Genomic DNA, 18,711 nt, shown 5'->3' with positions numbered 1-18,711 from the left:
TTTTAAAATATTTCTTGCTGTGCCGATTCTGACAAAGGAAGTAACACATTGAGAATATAGCATCAACATATATTTTAAAGGCTTTTCGGATTGGCTAGTTGTAAATGGTAAGGCCGCCTATACAAATTTCTTTATTGACGCAACTCCTCCTATTGTCGGCGACTGCCCGCAATATGTTGTCATACAATGTTGAGTAAAAAAGAAGGCTGGGCTTGCGGCAAGTTCAGGTGCTATTCTATCGAATAACATAGGGCTATTGGGAGGGGACCAGAGAAATGAGAGAAGGCCCGTATCTGAGATTCCTGTTCTCTCCTACTTCAACTGACGAGGCTGTCCTTCATCTCCATTTATTCAATTCACTGGCGCAGCAACCATACACTGCTCCATTCTTTCATCTGAATAAGCAATCAGGCATCCTTGCTTGAATTATTATTATTATTATTATTATTGTTATACCAAATATAACACTCTTTTGTGTAGTATTTCATTGACTATCTTTATAACTATTATTTAACTATTATCTCTTAATCAAAGAACATTTCCTGTTTCTTTATCAACTAATCACCTCTTCATTTTTTTTTAATATATCATTTAATACAACTTTATTAAGTATGACGACGATGATGATGGAGAATGATCTTAAAACAACAATTCCTCTAATTCATGATAATTATCCTAGTATATATCATAATTTTCATAATATTCATACAAATAATCAAGGAAATGGAACTCCACAACCTGAAACACCTAATCAACATGATGACATGCAACCTGCTGACTCACCTGGATCATCTTCTAATGGTGGAATTTCATGTGATAAAGAAAAAAAATTAGATGATCGTGTAAAAAGACCTATGAATGCATTTATGGTATGGAGTCGTGGACAAAGGAGAAAAATGGCTCAAGAAAATCCTAAAATGCATAATAGTGAAATATCAAAAAGACTTGGACAGGAATGGAAACTTTTAAATGAAACAGATAAAAGACCATTTATTGATGAAGCTAAAAGACTTCGAGCAATTCATATGAAAGAACATCCTGATTATAAATATCGTCCACGTAGAAAAACAAAGAATCTTGTTAAAAAAATTGGTGGTGGTCCACATCTTGGTCATGGACAATTACAAATGTCTGCAGCAGCAGCAGCAGCTGCAGCATCATTTTTAGATCCAATAAAAGGACAAGTATATCCAACAATGCATGGAACATGGAATCAACCAGCTACCTCAGCAGCAAATTATCTCGATCCATATGGAAGTTTTTATGGAAGAAGTGCAGTTAACTCTGCTTATGATTCTTTAAATGGGATGCAAAATTATTTAAATCATGGAAATAATACTACTAATAATTATCAACTTGCTGCTGCCGCTGCACAATACAGCCATTCACATAACACCAACGGGTATTCTGGAAATAATGGATCTGCAGAACAATTAATGTTAAAGCAAGATATTGGAAATGCTATGGATGGGGGAAATTTACAAAATCAACAAGACACAGTAAATAGTCTTTTAACAGGTGGAACAGATCCAAATATATTTCGAGGTTTCTATGATCATACAATAATGGGAGCTACAAAAGATGCAGCAGCATCAATGGGAATGAATTATTTATCAGGACAAAATGATCCTAGATTAGGTTATTCATCATTGACACCATGTCTCGATTCTGGAGCAATGAATAATATACAATTACAATAAATTCATAGTATTGTCATTACCTGCCTATGGTACTGCTGTATATATAGATTTATTTTTATTTAGTGACTATAGAGACATGGACTTGCCTCGGTGAAATATATTTAAAAAAAAAAAAATTTTTTAATACTAATATACATTTTGAGGTTAGCCGTCATTTTGAAATAATTATATCTAATTAAAAATTAAAAATTCTCACTCATTCTCAATAATTTGACTCCTCAAGATTTTAATCTATTAACTTGTCTTCATCTTACCCAAATAGATGGTTTATTAAAAATCCCATAAATTTATATATCTTTTTGATAATATATATATAATTATGAAATGTTAAAAATTAATGTCATCATACTCTAATATCTTTTTTCTCCTAATTTTCTCTCTCTATTTATCCTTTTATTTAGTTGTAACAGTTATACTATATATATATGCATATATTTATATAATATTTACAAAATTCAGGGCAAACTTTGATTCAAAAATTTCTTCTATTACAACTATATTACTATATTTTAATATTAATACTTAGTTTGTCTTAAAAAAAAAAAATTTTTTTTTTTTTATTATTTTATTTCTCTTCTTTCGTCATTTAAAATATTTCTGGTTCCAGCTTTAAATTTGTTTATACAATTATATTTGAAGAGATTTAGATTTTATATTGTTTGCCAAGTTTTATTAATAAAAATTTCTTGAATTAATGTTTTTTTTTTTTGTCATTATAAAAATAAATGAATACAAATAATGTATGGTAATGAAAAAGAATATTTGGATTAAAGATGTAACTATTTTAAAAATTATTTCTATTGTTTTTATAAACATTTAATTTAATTATATACAAACTTTTTTTTATTCATCAAAATTTAGACAAGGTTATTATATAATAATTTGTCCAGATATATATGTCCATACTCCCTTTTTTTTGTTTTGTTATTTAAATAGGTGCGCAAATTTAAAGATCCTTTTGCACAAGTACAATAATAATACTATTATGAATGAAATTATTTTTGGGACTTTTTATTTTAAAGATTAATTAAATAATATAGATACAAATGTGCAAATTTATAATATATCTATTGTTTAATTTGTGTTAAATAAAGACTATTTGATTGAAATATATATATATTTGTTATATGTGAAAAATTCTTTGAAATATTATAAAATCAAATATTGTTAAATAATATTAATTTTGAGGGAATAAAATAATATGTAATTTTTTTTTTGTTTATTATTTTTTTATTAACACATAAATTATATTTTTCTTAAATATATATACATGATATGGTAATAATTTAAAGTGTATTGAAGTTAATTTCTTTATATCAACTACAAATTTTTCATTGCACTTTTCTTTTCCTTAATGTCATATATATTTTTCAATAGAAATGTATTTGAATTGGCAATGTTACTGAGACAACAAAAATACACATAAAATAATACTTCGTTGTTATGTATGTTGTTAGGGACACTTTAAAGAGCTTGCCGATGAAACTTAATATAATGATAAAATAATTCTTTCTGAAGAGAGTACCTTTTTAAACAGTATGTATTAAAATAATAATATAGATACATCTTTACGTAATAAATGGTATATTTATATATATAATAATAAAGAAACATTAATGTAAACATATTGTGAATAGGAAAAATTACATAATTTTGATCTTATTATAAAGGTAATAATTTTGTAAATTAATAAATTTAATCTTTTAAATAATATTTAATATTATTAATGATGTCTTTATTGAAAAAAAAAAATATTTTATAAATATGATTAGGGATTTTTTTTTTAATTAAAATTTTTAATTTAAATGATATTTAATAATTAAATTATGTATCATCAAATAAAAAATACCGCAATAATAAAATTACACAACATTTCTTTTTGTATTTAATAATGACAAATGTTGGCGGAATCTTTTATATAAAATATATGAAAAGCATGTTATGCTTCTATGTTAAAGATCAAGATGTGTCATCTTCTGAGAAACCACATTACCTTTTAAGGTATTAGTCATTTTTTAATTTTCAATATGATAGAGATATATTCTCATGAGGGAAATGATTACTAAGTAATAATATACAATATTTTTATGAGTAAATTTATATTAAAGTTTTTTTTTTTTTAATTAAATTATTTATATTCTATCATACTACTTTTTTTATTTCTTAAAATTTTTAAAGAATTTTATTATGAAAAAAAAATTTTTTTATTTTATTTTTGATTATATTTAATATAGTGATTTATATAAAGTACTTTTTATTGTGAAAAAATTTGTTTATTTAATAATAAATGATATATGTATATATATATCTGGAAAAAGGTATTATTTTTGTACACAAAATATGTCTCATTGTATTAGCTGTGTCGTTGTAAATGTGTATGAAATTTTGAATGCACGATATGTACCTTTTTGTACAATATTCAAATGAAATTGCATGTGAAAAGTGCTATAAGAAGACTATTTTATTTAGAGGTAAAGTTTATGAATAGAAATTATTAATATGTCATCCAGAAAGTTATGAGAATAAGGGTACATGATAGTTAAGATGAGTTAAGTAATTAAAAATTATACTTAATAATATTATTTATAAAGGACATTTAATTTTAAAAAAGAAGTGAGGTGAATTAATTTGTAATTATGATTCCTTATATTATTTTTATAATATTGATCTTTATATATTTATAACCTTTAAAAATTTTATTTAATATATATGAGGGATTTTTAAATTTTTTAAAATTAAAAAAAAAATTTTTTTTATTTAAAAAAAAAATAAGAAAAAGAAAAGAAAGATTATTTAAAAGACATGTATCAATATAATATTAATGTTATTTCTATTATATTATATAATATATATTTAACTTAAGTTTCATATTACAGTTCTTCTTTATTAAAAATAATATAAAGTGAAAATATGACATATCTTGTGTAAATAATCTTTAAGAACAACACGAATCAGTATTTATAAATAAGGTTTATGTAGTAAAATTATAAAAATGTATCAGCAAGTTGTCACCTCTCAACATTTATTTATTATTTTATAAATACTTTTTATATAGCCGTTTGTACCTTTTATCATTTACCTGTGATCATCTACCATCTCAAGACTTGTTAAGTTTTTGTATGCTCAATTTATTTATCTACCTATAACTTCAATCTTACCAACTTGTATATATAACCTTTTGACATCTAAAAGAAGGTTCGAACAACTTGTAAGCAAATATTTATACTGTATACTTAAAGTTGTGATATTAAAGTAATGGAAATAAACATATCACTATACTACATACATATGTATATATCATATATATATATTTATTCGATGAAGGCTCAATTTACAAAAATTTTTATACATTACCATTATTTCTTTAACTTTATATACATATAATTTAATAGTAGTTAAGGTAAGTGATAAGTAGGGGATTTCTTATATACTATTATTCATTTATATTTAATTCATTTTACCTCATCACAATAATGTTTAAAAAGGTGATATCGTAAAGGATTATCAACTATAAGTTTGAGATTGTCAAACAAATAATAATATAAAAATAAAATATATATATATATATATTGTGAGAAGTTGATTAAAGAAGCTGTTCTATTAAAAGAAAAGATTTATCAAAGATGAATGTTCTATTGACAATAATAAATTTTTAGTTCCAAAAGATACAATGTCTATAAAAACAAATCTTTTTTATATTAAATTTGAAGGGGGACCATTTTTTTTTTTTTAAAATATTATTATTATTATTTAATATTATTTTAATAAAATTTTATCTTTTTCCATATATATATATATATATTATTGAATAAACTTTTTTCAATAGAATTTAATATAATATTTTAAATATACATGCATTAATATAAAGAAAAAGAATATTTTGTTAATGTAACTAATATATTTATATATATATATATATATATATATATAGTAATTATTTATAAAATCAAAGTAATTAAAAATTTTTGTCTTTATACAAGAAAATAGTATATATCATTACAATGCACCATTCATTTGTTTGCTATTGTTTTCAAATATTTGAATAATAAATAAAATTATTAGTATTATTTAATAATAAGACTTTATGATGATATATTTAATAATTAGTGTTTCATTATATATATATATATATATGTACACTATCATGTTAATAATATATTCCATAGGTAGTTTTGATTGAAATAAACAATAGTTATTAATAAATGGTAATTTGGTTATACATTACAAATCATATTATTTAATATTTAAGAAAAAAAAAATAAATTGTTTTTATAAAAAAAAATTATATATTTATATATTATGTAAGAAAAAATATAAAAAAAAGGAAAGAAAGAAAATATTTTAAGCTTTAAAAATGTGTTATAAAGTTAATTATAAATTAATCATTGTCTAATTTACATTATCCATATGTTACTAGCCAATTTTGTTATATTTTTTTTATAATCTTTTCTTCTCAATTTTCTATAAAACCATATATTTTGTGTTTCAAACATATTTAACACATGGAAATCGTATTCATTTATAACAATAAGAATAATTGACTAAGGCAACAATTGTATGTTTGTATATTGATAATTGCCCTGCATTGCCTTTTCATAAGTACTGTATTATGTTTTCTTTGATAAAATATATATACATTTTTAAGACTTCTTTTTTCGGCATTTTCTTTATAAAAAAAAAGATGATACAATTAATGATGAAGATAAAATATATATTAATATGTTTGATTGTTATAAAGTTTTTAAAAATTTTTAATTGTTAAAATAATTTTCAATTAATTTGTGTTTATGATTTATAATTATATAAATAATTATTGTGATATATAATAAATACATATGTTAATTAATATATTTAAATAATAATTTTTATACATAATACAAAATAAAATTATTTATATTAATAATAGATAGAAAATATTTAATTTGATAGAATAATATAGGTATTAGAAACAATAGATCATAAAATTATATTTGTCACGTAACAATAATCTTATAATAAAAAAAAAACAGATATTTTCTATATAAAAAAAATTAAATTCTATTCAATAATAATATTGTTTACACCTGTATATAATTATTTTTTTTTTAAAAACATTTAATTTTTTAACACATTATATTATTTTTCATTTTTATATCTATCTTCATCAAAAAAAAATTTTTTTTTTTATATTTAGAAAGACCTTTTTATAATATTAATTGCCTGAAGGGATACTTTCCATATATCAGTTCTTTTTTTTTTTTTTTTGTAAATTTTTCAATTATATTATGATACAATAATTGTTAAAAAAAAAAGTTTCTAAAAATAAATCATTTTTATTTTTGTTACTGGTATACAATATATCGTGAGAAGATATATATCATGAGAAATAACTTTGTATGGTGGTTTAACTAAAATAATAAAGGTCAATAAAGAAAGTGTCAAAAGTTGTAACAAGTAATAATTGCAAAGCAAATAATAATCATGAGAAACAAAGTGATATATTACTTCCTCACTTATTAATTTATAAGGGATTTTAATAATAAAACAAAATAATATAATATAATAAAAATTATTATTCTAGTTATATGAATAAATTTATAGGAAAAAAAAAACAACACATTTTATTATCAATAAAGAATATATATATATTATTATATTAAAGAAATTAAGTACTTTTTTTTTATGTTTATTTAAACATTAATTATATTAATATACTATTATAAATATTATAATTTTATACTTTTGATAAAAAATTTTCATTAATATATTAAACTTTTTAATAACAATCAATTGCAATAATTATTTATTTTTTTTTATCAATAATATTTTCTTTTATTTTTTGAATAAGTATGGTAATGAATAATCAAAAGAATACTGTAAGATTATATTTTGAAATGTACTTGATATTTGCTTTTCGAGTGAGCATGAAATGATAATCATTCAATTATAAAACTGTAATAAATGCTTATATTGTTATTTAATAAAAAACTTTAACATAACTTTAAAGTTCTTTTTAAAATACATTTTTAAATAAAAAGTTATATTGACAATTGTATAGTTATTCTATTGCTATATCATATTTGCTAATAAATAATGGCAAACTTTATTAATGTCTAAATCAATATAATAATTTTAATAGTATGGTGTCGGTTAAAAGTATAATAAAAACTTAAGTCACAATTATTTTCTTACAATAAAAGAATATGTAATGGAATGGGAAGATAAATAACTTTTATGACTTTTTACTGTTTGATTATCAATTTTAATATCATGTATATAGATATTAAAATAGTGTAATGTTATTTTAATACTTGTAAAACATTTAAATTTATAAGATAATATTTAACCAATTATCATTAATGTAGAAGTTTTATTTTTATAAAAAAAAAAATTTTTTTTATGCTTCAATACTTATTATGTGTAATATAAAATTAATAACACATCAATAGATAAATTATCTATTAACAATTATATTATAAACTGTGATCTTGTATCAAATTATTCATATACTTGAACATATGTTTTTAAGAAGACTAATCATTTTAACTTCTATGTAATCACTGATTATGGAACAATATAAGTTATTTATGGTCTATTGCATTATCTACAGCTTGACTTGTTGCCTCATTGTATTAATCTCAAAATCCACGCGCAATTTGATGAATGATTGAAAACATGCAAGAGATTATAAATTATCATACTTTTTATAGTTCAAACTTGGACATTTTTATAATATTAAGATTAAACACAACTTAGTAAAAGATTATCTCTTTAATAAGCTGATTTAGGAAGTGAATCTGTTATGAGATTATCAAGTTGCATTTTAACATAAATCCTATAATAATGTATCCAATTTATAAAAATAAATTTTAATACAAGGGATGTTAATTTAAAAAAAAAAAATTGTATATTTTTAATAATAGATATATTTAAAAATTCTTTTTTTTTTTTTACTTAGAAATTTCACACACTACCTGTCGGTAGTTTTTAAAAGAAAAATAAAAACATATCACAGTTGGAGATATTACCACATAACTAAATGATTATAGAGGTTACTTGGGGGGTCAAAATGGCGGAATGATTCTTAAAGACATAATTTAGATGTCATTTTCAAACAAATAATAATTTTCTTTTTATTTAGTCATTACTAAGCATTTATAATTGCTACTCAAACAGGGTTAAAATAGGGTTACTGTAAATTGAGACAGAAATTAAAAGGTAATTAGGTAGAAAGTATAAATTAGTGATTAAAAGTATAAAATTTTTATTTCATATTATAACAAACAAAAATTATAATTAGATTTTGTTGAAGGCAGCAATATCAACTGATTGAACGTATTCCTCAAAATCTGTTGTAATTTGTTCAATAAGATCATCAACAGATACTTTCAAATCTTCGATGACACAGATGATTTGAAGTTTCTTGATTCCATATGCAAGTGGAATTTGTTTACATCCACCCCAGACAAGTCCATCTTTTTCAATACTTTTGACGGATTCTTCCATTTTAACAAGATCAGTTGTATCATCCCATGGTTTGATGTCAAGAATAATTGAAGATTTTGCAATTGGTCCTGGTTTTGTAGCTTTTTTAGCATGATAAGCTTTCAATCTTTCTTCAGTAATCTTTTTTTTAGCCTCATCTTCTTCATCTTCATCAGAATCAAAAAGATCAAAATCCTCATCTTCTTTAGCAGCTTCCTCTTTTACAGGTTCTTTTGAGGTCTAAAAATAATTTGAAAATTAAACACTATCTTTAAAATTTTAAAAATATATTTTTTAACAAAAAACAAAAGTTTTATAATAAAATAAATAAGTAACATGTTATAAAAATTATTGTTTACATTTTGATATCAAAAATAGTATAAACTTACACTTGGAGCAGCACTTCCCATTGAGAGTTTTTGAAGCATAGATTTGATTTCTTCAATTCCAGCAGCTAACTTATCTTGAGAAACTTTAACAGCTTTAAGTTCTTCAGTTGAACTTCCAGAACTGCATGGTTTTCCAACATTAGTTGCAACTCCTGCTTTAAGAGCTAAGGTGTTGTAGAAAAATGGAGTAACTTCGGAAAGAAGAGCTTCAATAGACATTTCTAAAATAAAACTATATTATTATATGATGTGTAAATAAATATCTGTGAATTAAAATAAAAATAATTATAAAAAATAATTAAATTTCAACACAAGTCATTCTTTTTCAGAAAGTCGGTATGGGACACTTTGATATTTATCAATATTAAAACAAAAGAAGATGATAAAATAATTAAAAGTTAATGTAATTATTTACACAAAAAATCAAAATAATATGATTTTATAATAACAAATAATATCTTTATTGTAAAAGTTTTAAAAAATTTCAAAAAACAAGAGTTTAAAAATTTATGGATTTCAAACACATAGATATAAGCAAGGCACTAACGACATTAAATTTTGTTAAAGGCAGCAATATCAACTGATTGAACGTATTCCTCAAAATCTGTTGTAATTTGTTCAATAAGATCATCAACAGATACCTTCAAATCTTCAATGACACAGATGATTTGAAGTTTCTTGATTCCATATGCAAGTGGAATTTGTTTACATCCACCCCATACAAGTCCATCTTTTTCAATACTCTTGACGGATTCTTCCATTTTGACAAGATCAGTTGTATCATCCCATGGTTTGATGTCAAGAATAATTGAAGATTTTGCTATTGGTCCTGGTTTTGTAGCTTTTTTGGCATGATAAGCTTTCAATCTTTCTTCAGTAATCTTTTTTTTAGCTTCATCTTCTTCCTCCTCATCAGAATCAAAAAGATCAAAATCTTCATCATCTTTAGCGGCTTCTTCTTTTTTTTCAACGGAAGCGGCAACATTACACTGTAAAAAATTATAAAAATATTTTATATCCTTTATGACATAATTACATTGCATCATTATTAAAATTATTATTATTATATAATATGGTTCTTCTAAAGCGATAAACATTTCATAACAATAAGGCAAATAATTAATTTAATGTCAACGGCATTTGAGTATAAACAAAGACTTTTACAAGCTTATCCCGTAATTTGTTTTGAAATTTGTTACATATCACTTTTGTTAATGGCATTTTAACACCTTGCCAATAGATGCGATATACGCGATTTGGACGGTTTGTATAAGGGCAACTACCTCTAAGATGTTTAAGCTCAATTATCTTAATTAAGGGACCTGATAATATATATTTAATTATTGATAATAATTTAGATTCCCAAAAAAGTATATCATTTGTTGAGTATAAAATTGATATATCATGAATAAAATATGGACGAAAGTTATGAAATAAATTGTAATTATTATTATTAGTACTCTCAATTTTATTAAAAATTTCTAATTCTGTAGTTTGATCGCAAATTTCAAATGTTAAAGTAACAGATTGATCATCATTATGAAACATTTGATCCCTATTTTTGTATCCAGATGAATTATAACAATAGTCATCTACATTAAATGGTGAAGCTAAAGCTAGTCTAAATCCATTTTCAGCAGCTATATATATAGCCTGCCAACTATCTTTTTCATGTTGAGGTTCTTTTTCAGACCATACTTTATTATTTAAAATGTCATCATAATTTAATCCTGATTGTTTTTTAGCTAATGTTAAGTGAAAATATCCATGATCTTTTTGTAATACATTACTAATACTTTTGAAAATATTTCCTAATAAAGTTTTGCTTTTTTTTAAATTACTCTTACCACCATGATGTGGGAAATTCATTATGATATTTTGATATTTCCCATACATGTAAGTGGGAAGTTTAGTTGCATCTAAGGAAAAAACTACATTTACCCGTGGATTAAGATGACTTAAGTATGCATAATTTTGACTACCTGAAGGGTATCTTTTTAAAAAATCTTTTTTTGATTCTAGGACGGAAGTAGTAATAAGAGTATTTGAGTATATTTTAGAAAAAGCTACACTAAAAGACATATTTCCGTCTCCCATAATCAAAAATGGTCCTGAAGGATTGAATTTTTTCTAAATTTTTAATATCTCAAATGGTAAAGAAATATTTATTTTAAAAAAACTTACACTAGTTGAAACTCCTGATTGTGTAGTTAAAGAAAAAACAGCTTCTCGTAAAGCAGCAACTTCCTTAACTAATTTTTCATTACTTTTGGTAAGACTTTCAATTGTTTCATCTGAATGTGTAAGGTGAAGAACCTCAGAAATTGTATTTCTAGCATCAATGACAGCTTCTTTTATCTTTCCTAAAAAAAAAAATTGATAAGGCGAATTAAAAAATAAATATGACTAACCGAAGATTGAAAGTTCCTCTTTGGGATGTTTGCTACCATCTTTAAGTGGAAAAAATGGTGTTACTTCGGATAATAAAGCTTCAACAGACATACTTAATCACAAAAAAGGTAATTATAGGAATTCCAACAATATAATGAAATTTTTTCAAACTTTCCCATTAAGAAATAATGTTTGGAATAAAAGGTACTTCTTTTTAGAAGGCTATTTTTAAATACTTTTTATAAGAATATATCATTTAATTGGAGATTACTTTTATTAAAATATTTAAAAATTTAGAAAAAAAAAACTTGAAAAAATATAGTTTTAATAAACATTTACATAACATAAATTTTTAATAACTATTTAAAAAAAAACAAACATTTTTTACAATAAATAATCAAATGTTTTTTATTTTTATGGATATATAATCAAAGAAATATATTTAAAAATTCTATAAAAATTATTTACTTTTTAAAATGAACCAGTTTAGTTAAATATTAAAATTTTTTACAAGCATTCTTAAATAAGTTTTAATGTAGTCAAACAACTTTTTTTACATTTAAAAATTTAACATATTTATTTACCTATTGTATAATGTTTAAATTAGTAATAAAAAATTATATTTGATAAATTAAAATAACCTTCAAATTGCAGTTGTTTATTCACATAAAACTTTCTTACTAATTTTTTTTTTTTTTAATTTTATAAACTTTAACAATTTAAAGAATAGTTAACAAAAATATTTTTATTTTGACAATGAAACACTATTTTGGGTGTATAATTATTTTACTTCTGTTAACTATTACAAATATAGTAAGTATTATTTTAAAAAAAGATTCACTTTCAGTACTACTTTTACCTTCAAGTGGTTGTTATAGTCATGATGTTATGATGAGACAATTTGGAGAAAATATTAATAATAATGAATCAGTTTATTGGTTTCAATTATTAATTTATGATTTTTCTATAAATAAAAAACCATTTCCAAAAAATTGGATACCATTAATATTTAATAGGACAACAGTCCAAAATCAGGCAATAATATCAAGTGGTATCTCATTATTTTGGGAAATGAATATTCCTTTTGATTTGACAAGGCCGTGGGACTTAAGAGGTGCTCTATATTTTTTTGAAATTTTAAAAAATAATCGAAAATATTGTATAGAATTAAAAAATTCTAAACAATATAATGATCTATTAGAATTAAGTAATAAATTTGATTTAATTGTTGTAGATCATTTGTTACAAGAATGTCTTACATCACTATTTTCAAAAATGAATACACCAACAATACAATTTTCTAATTGGCCCCTGTCTGATGGATATATTTCATCACTTAATATACCTGCAATGCCTTCCTCTGTACCAAAGACTGGTACATTATTTTCAGGAAAAAAAATGTCATTTTTAGAAAGAAACATGAATTTTATATTTAATCTAGTAATTATTTTTACCAGGACACTTCAAAGTTTATCAATGTTATTTGATTTTAATTGTAATTTATTTGAAATTGAGGCAAAACATTTATTTTATGTAAGTAGAAGTGAAATGATTATTGAACCAATAAGACCAATTAATAATAGGATAAAATATTTTGGCGGTAATCATAATAAAGATAAATATGATTATATAAATGAAATAGAAAAATTAAAAAATTTAAATGTGACAGGTGATGTCTTATGGAATGATTTAGATAATAATAAATTTATACTAGTAACATTTGGAAGTATTTCAAATGTTAAAAATATGCCAATTCATTTACTTAAAATATTTTTAAATACATTTAAAAATTGTAAATATATTGTTATATGGCAATCAAATACCAATCATCATGAAATAACTTCATTAACAAATATAAAAATACCATCAAATGTTAAAATAGTTAAATGGATTCCATTAACATTACTATTTAATCATAGAAATTTAAAATATGTTATTTGTCATGGTGGTAAGTTATAAAAAAAAAAGTATTTTCTAATTATTAATTTTATACTATAGGAATTAATACTATTAATGAATTGGTATATTTTAAAATACCTATAGTAGGAATTCCACTTCAAGGTGATCAGAGTTCTAATTTACAAAGACTTGTTGATCTAAATGTCTGTAAATTGATAACGATTCGTCAGGTATGGAATGGTGAACTTAAAAAACTACTACAAATTTTTGAAGATAATCTTAATAGGTGAAATTATTTTATATTATTAATAAATTATTTTTAGTTTTCGGGAAAGATCAAATAAAATTGGAAGTATGGTTGAATTTCATAAATTATTTTTAAAAGATGAACAAGTATTTTGGATTCAATGGAGTAGAAGACATGGTAAAAAATTACATTCAAAATTAGATCAAAAATATTTTGATATGAAAATGAAAAGTACAATTGAAATGTATATGCTTCAAGATGTATTAATATATTTAACATTTTGTATTATTATAACAATTATATGTTATAAAAACTAGGATTTTAATTAAAATTATATTTTAAAAAGTATAACAATATGTTATCCATACTTTAATAGATTGATTATTTAAACAGTATTTTTGCTGAATCTTTCAAAATTTTGATGATACAAACAAGGACTTTATAAAGAATAAAGGATTATTAGAATGATAATCAAGGTGAATAGAGAAGGAAACTAGTTAAAAACAAAGAATCAAATGTAATACTTTAAAATTTTCTCTCATATATGACACTTATCATTTATAAAATATTAAGAATTTCTTCTAGCTGTGTATTTTATCATGCAATATATATTTATATAACTTATATTTTTATAATAATATTTATTTACACAACAATAACTTTCATATATTTTTTTACTCGACCTTCTATAATAATATTTATAATGTTTTTTTTTTCTTTTTTTAACTTTGTATACTAATATAACTTTATAATATTTATCTCATTAATCAACAATAATTATGGCACCAGGTTTCATATAATTTTAAATAATTATTATACTTTTTTTTTTCTGCCATTTCTCTTTTTTAATTACAATCTCAATTTCGATTTTTGCCCTTGAAAAATGGATAATATGATTATAATGTCATGCAAGGAAATAAATGTAATTCTAAAATATAATTCATATTGATATATACAATTTATCAATTTTTCTATATCAATATCACTTCTTTTATTCTTTACAACATATTTTTCTTACCTACTTTTGTGAATAAAAAAATTATCAATTCATCGTTTGTTACTTTAGTTAAGGAAAACTAATTATAAATTGGTATTTACCATTCCTTTGAAAATTTTTGCGTTGTCATTAATATACAATACTTAACACTATATTTGATATATTCAAGTATTTCAAGTGATTGCTCTTTTGATAACATACTTTTTGTAAGTTTTATATTTAACAAGTGTTATATTTTATCTTTTTTAAATTATATCTTACATTTTTATATATATATATATATCATTTATTTTACAGTACATTTGCCATGATGATTCTTTGAGTTATCATTTAATATATTTCATTGATAAGTACATAGTAATTAATACCATTCAAACCTGGACTTTATAGTTCTTTCATATATAAATATATATATATACATATATAAAAAAATGAATAAAATTTATTACATGGTATAAATTTCAGTCATTCATCAATTAGTATTAAATATTTTATATTTCGACTTTTTGTGTCTTTTATTTTTTTTTTTTTTTTTTTTTTGACAATTAATGATAACAATCATTACTGTATTTGAAAATCTTTTTTTTTTTTAAATATATCTTCTAAGATTAATATATATATTTTTTTTTATTATAAAATATAAATTTTATCTAGATATTTATTAATTTATAAAATAAATAAAACTTTATTAAGTTATTAAAATTTATTTTATTCCTAATAAATTCTAACAACCCTGTAAATTTATTCATGGTAATGTAAGTTAAAATTTAAAGATAATTTAATATCAATTATTATATGAGTTAACTGATTATGGTAAGATGATAGATAAATGAATCACCTTGAATTATTATTCAAAGTGATTAGCACTCTCTTGTGTATTGGATCTTTTTCTTTAACATTATATATAAAACTAATAACCACTAAACAATTCACTGACCTCAAATTATAATGATAAAACTTTTCTATTATATAAATTTTTCTTAACTCTTTTAACACAATTTAAACTCAGTTTGATATTTTTTTTTTTATGAAACTTCCATAGTTTATCACGAATTGAGTATATTTCACAGGACAACTTTATTTCATTTAAACTAACCATAACGACCAGCTTGATTTTTTGATAGAAATAAGACAGATAAAGAAATGATAACCTAATACCACTCGGTAGTGAGGTGATAGTAATGATGTGTACAAGTTATTGTATTTGCGCAGGGGTAAAATTTTCTTAACAATTATATCATTTCCTATCTCTCAACCTCTTTTATCACTTTGAATATTGACCTCACTTAATCATTCAACGAATCTTAATAATTCAACAACATTTTTAAAAATATTTCATCTTATTTATTTAATACATCTTTTATATCATGACACTAAAACATGAAAGAGAATTATAAGATAATTGATATTAGGGCACAACATAATATTAGTTTAGGTTATTATGTTATTTTACTTCATCACTTATTTCTTTATATCCTCTACTAATTTTGATTACTATAAAACTTTATCTGATTTTCTTTGAAAAAATTTTTATTTTGAATGAATGGATTTTATAATTTTTATACACATTCCTCTTATCTTTAACATTATATCATCCAGAACAAAAACTGTCATTGTGTTTGATTGGCTCTTTTATCTCCTTAAATAACATTATTCACATTTGTTTAAATCACCAAATCCATATCATTACATTTTGTCAAAATTTATATAACATTTTAAAATTTTATATCATCTATCCACCTAATTTGTATATTTTTCATTTTTAAATAACTTTAAATACTCCCGCCTGGCGGCATTTCTTAAAATGGTATATATTTATAACATTTTTAAAATAAAAATGAGGTTGATGATTGCTATCATTATTATATATTTCTTATTATATGTCAAAAACGTTGCGTTCTTTTTTAATCTTCAAATATCTAACAAAATCGGATATGATATGAAATACATTACTACTTCTTTTAATTTTTTTTTTATCTATTATAAATGCGCAAATGATTTTAGAAGTAGTTTTTTTTTTTGAGTAAAAAATGTGATTTTGTTACTATATATTATTATTGCTTTTTACTTTAATATATATAAATGTTTTAAGTTAATGTAATATATGATTGATTACTGATACGAAGTGCTTTTTACTCATCATTAAAAAAAAATATATATATATATTTCTGGATATAAATTTATATATAAATATAGTAGCTATATTCACTGTTAATATGTACAAAATTTTAGACGTATGAATTAAAATATGTACATCTTATTTTAATTTAATAGTGATGTCCATTAATTTTATATAATGATAACTAAATTCTTTTTTAAAATTTTAATGTACTAGTTAATACGATTGTATTATTTTACAGTGATTATTTATATAAGTAAATCTGATATACTTTTTAGTATCTTTTTTTTTGATTTAACTCTTGATTTACTATGTAAAAAGAAAATTTCTCAAATAAGAAATAAATAAATATATATATATATAATTTAATTGTACATCTTTTTTTTTTATCTTCTACCTCTCACATTTACTGTAATTTAAAAAAAAAGAAGATATATTTATTTGCACTTATATATAAGTATCAAAAAATATATCTATGTATAATTTTCAAACAATTGCCAATAAATGACAAAACTTTTTTTTAAAAAAAAATTCTAATTAGATAAGGTTGATTCATTTACAATCAATTTAAATTTACACAATACTACAAAAGAAATACATTGACAACAAAATGTTTATATGAATCACCAGAAATTGTATAGTGTGTGAAGAATCATTTAAAATGTTGTTGATAATGAATCAAAAAAAGTATTTGTATGATTGATATAAAAAAAAGAAAGTTTATCTTAATTTATTCATCTTCATATTTTTGAGTAATACTATTTTTATGTAACTGTTTAGATATTTTACTTATAAAATCTTACTTAATTTTTATTATATATTTTGTATATATATAAAATATAGATCATCTTTTCTTTAAGTTAAATTTTATATAATTATTTTTATATATAGATGATCATTTAAATATTATCAACTATTTAAATCATACAATATAAATTTTCTATTTTATTAAGTAATTAATTCAAAATAATATTATTTTATTGGAGGGATAAATAATGACTTTATATTTTTTTTTTTATATTTTTCATTATATATTGTTATCTATTATAATATTATAAAAATTTATAATACAATAAATATTCTATTAAAAAGTTCTTATATATATTGTTATGCCTTTTACTCTTCTATTTATTTTATCACCACCATTCAATTGTAACATTTGTTACAATTATCTTTCAAAAATGGTGATATACACTATGACAACATTCTTGATTACAATTTTTTTTTATCACCATTTATAGGAATTCTTTACATAATTATATGATTTTTTATTTGATATAGTTTTATATAGTATATTGTTAATATTTAACTTAAAAACAATTATATATATCCTTAGAAATAAATTTTAAATGTACTTTTTAATATACATTAATACCATTTTTCGAGGTCACTCTAATTTATTTATATTTCTTGTCACTCACAATAATATTTTTCAACACTACCTCTAAAAGACAATACTTTATATTTTTAATATATACTTTTGTGATAGTAAATTCAAAAAAAAA

The 18,711-nt window shown here is 21.6% G+C and overlaps 4 protein-coding genes across 4 annotated transcripts; 2 read left to right on the top strand and 2 right to left on the bottom strand.

Moving 5' to 3' along the window:
- Window positions 1–620: 620 nt before the first annotated feature.
- Window positions 621–1,700, top strand: SRAE_0000031500 (High mobility group box domain-containing protein; the record flags this gene model as incomplete). Its single annotated transcript, XM_024646190.1, has 1 exon — window positions 621–1,700. The coding sequence occupies one exon, from the start codon at window positions 621–623 to the stop codon at window positions 1,698–1,700; it is 1,080 nt and encodes a 359-aa protein (XP_024500397.1).
- Window positions 1,701–8,975: 7,275 nt separating this feature from the next.
- Window positions 8,976–9,772, bottom strand: SRAE_0000031400 (Elongation factor 1-beta; the record flags this gene model as incomplete). Its single annotated transcript, XM_024646189.1, has 2 exons — window positions 8,976–9,404; window positions 9,554–9,772. 2 exons carry the CDS (start codon window positions 9,770–9,772, stop codon window positions 8,976–8,978), a joined length of 648 nt encoding a protein of 215 aa, XP_024500396.1.
- Window positions 9,773–10,104: 332 nt separating this feature from the next.
- SRAE_0000031300 (Elongation factor 1-beta) lies at window positions 10,105–12,055 on the bottom strand (the record flags this gene model as incomplete). Its single annotated transcript, XM_024646188.1, has 4 exons — window positions 10,105–10,542; window positions 10,718–11,683; window positions 11,738–11,916; window positions 11,965–12,055. 4 exons carry the CDS (start codon window positions 12,053–12,055, stop codon window positions 10,105–10,107), a joined length of 1,674 nt encoding a protein of 557 aa, XP_024500395.1.
- Window positions 12,056–12,700: 645 nt separating this feature from the next.
- Window positions 12,701–14,407, top strand: SRAE_0000031200 (UDP-glucuronosyl/UDP-glucosyltransferase family-containing protein; the record flags this gene model as incomplete). Its single annotated transcript, XM_024646187.1, has 4 exons — window positions 12,701–13,058; window positions 13,179–13,892; window positions 13,943–14,129; window positions 14,167–14,407. The coding sequence occupies 4 exons, from the start codon at window positions 12,701–12,703 to the stop codon at window positions 14,405–14,407; spliced, it is 1,500 nt and encodes a 499-aa protein (XP_024500394.1).
- Between the last annotated feature and the right edge of the window lie 4,304 nt (window positions 14,408–18,711).

Source organism: Strongyloides ratti, scaffold srae_scaffold0000002 (genome assembly GCF_001040885.1).
Source record: "Strongyloides ratti genome assembly S_ratti_ED321, scaffold srae_scaffold0000002".
In the NCBI taxonomy this organism is placed as follows: domain Eukaryota; kingdom Metazoa; phylum Nematoda; class Chromadorea; order Rhabditida; family Strongyloididae; genus Strongyloides; species Strongyloides ratti.
This window is presented reverse-complemented; position numbering and strand designations above follow the sequence as displayed.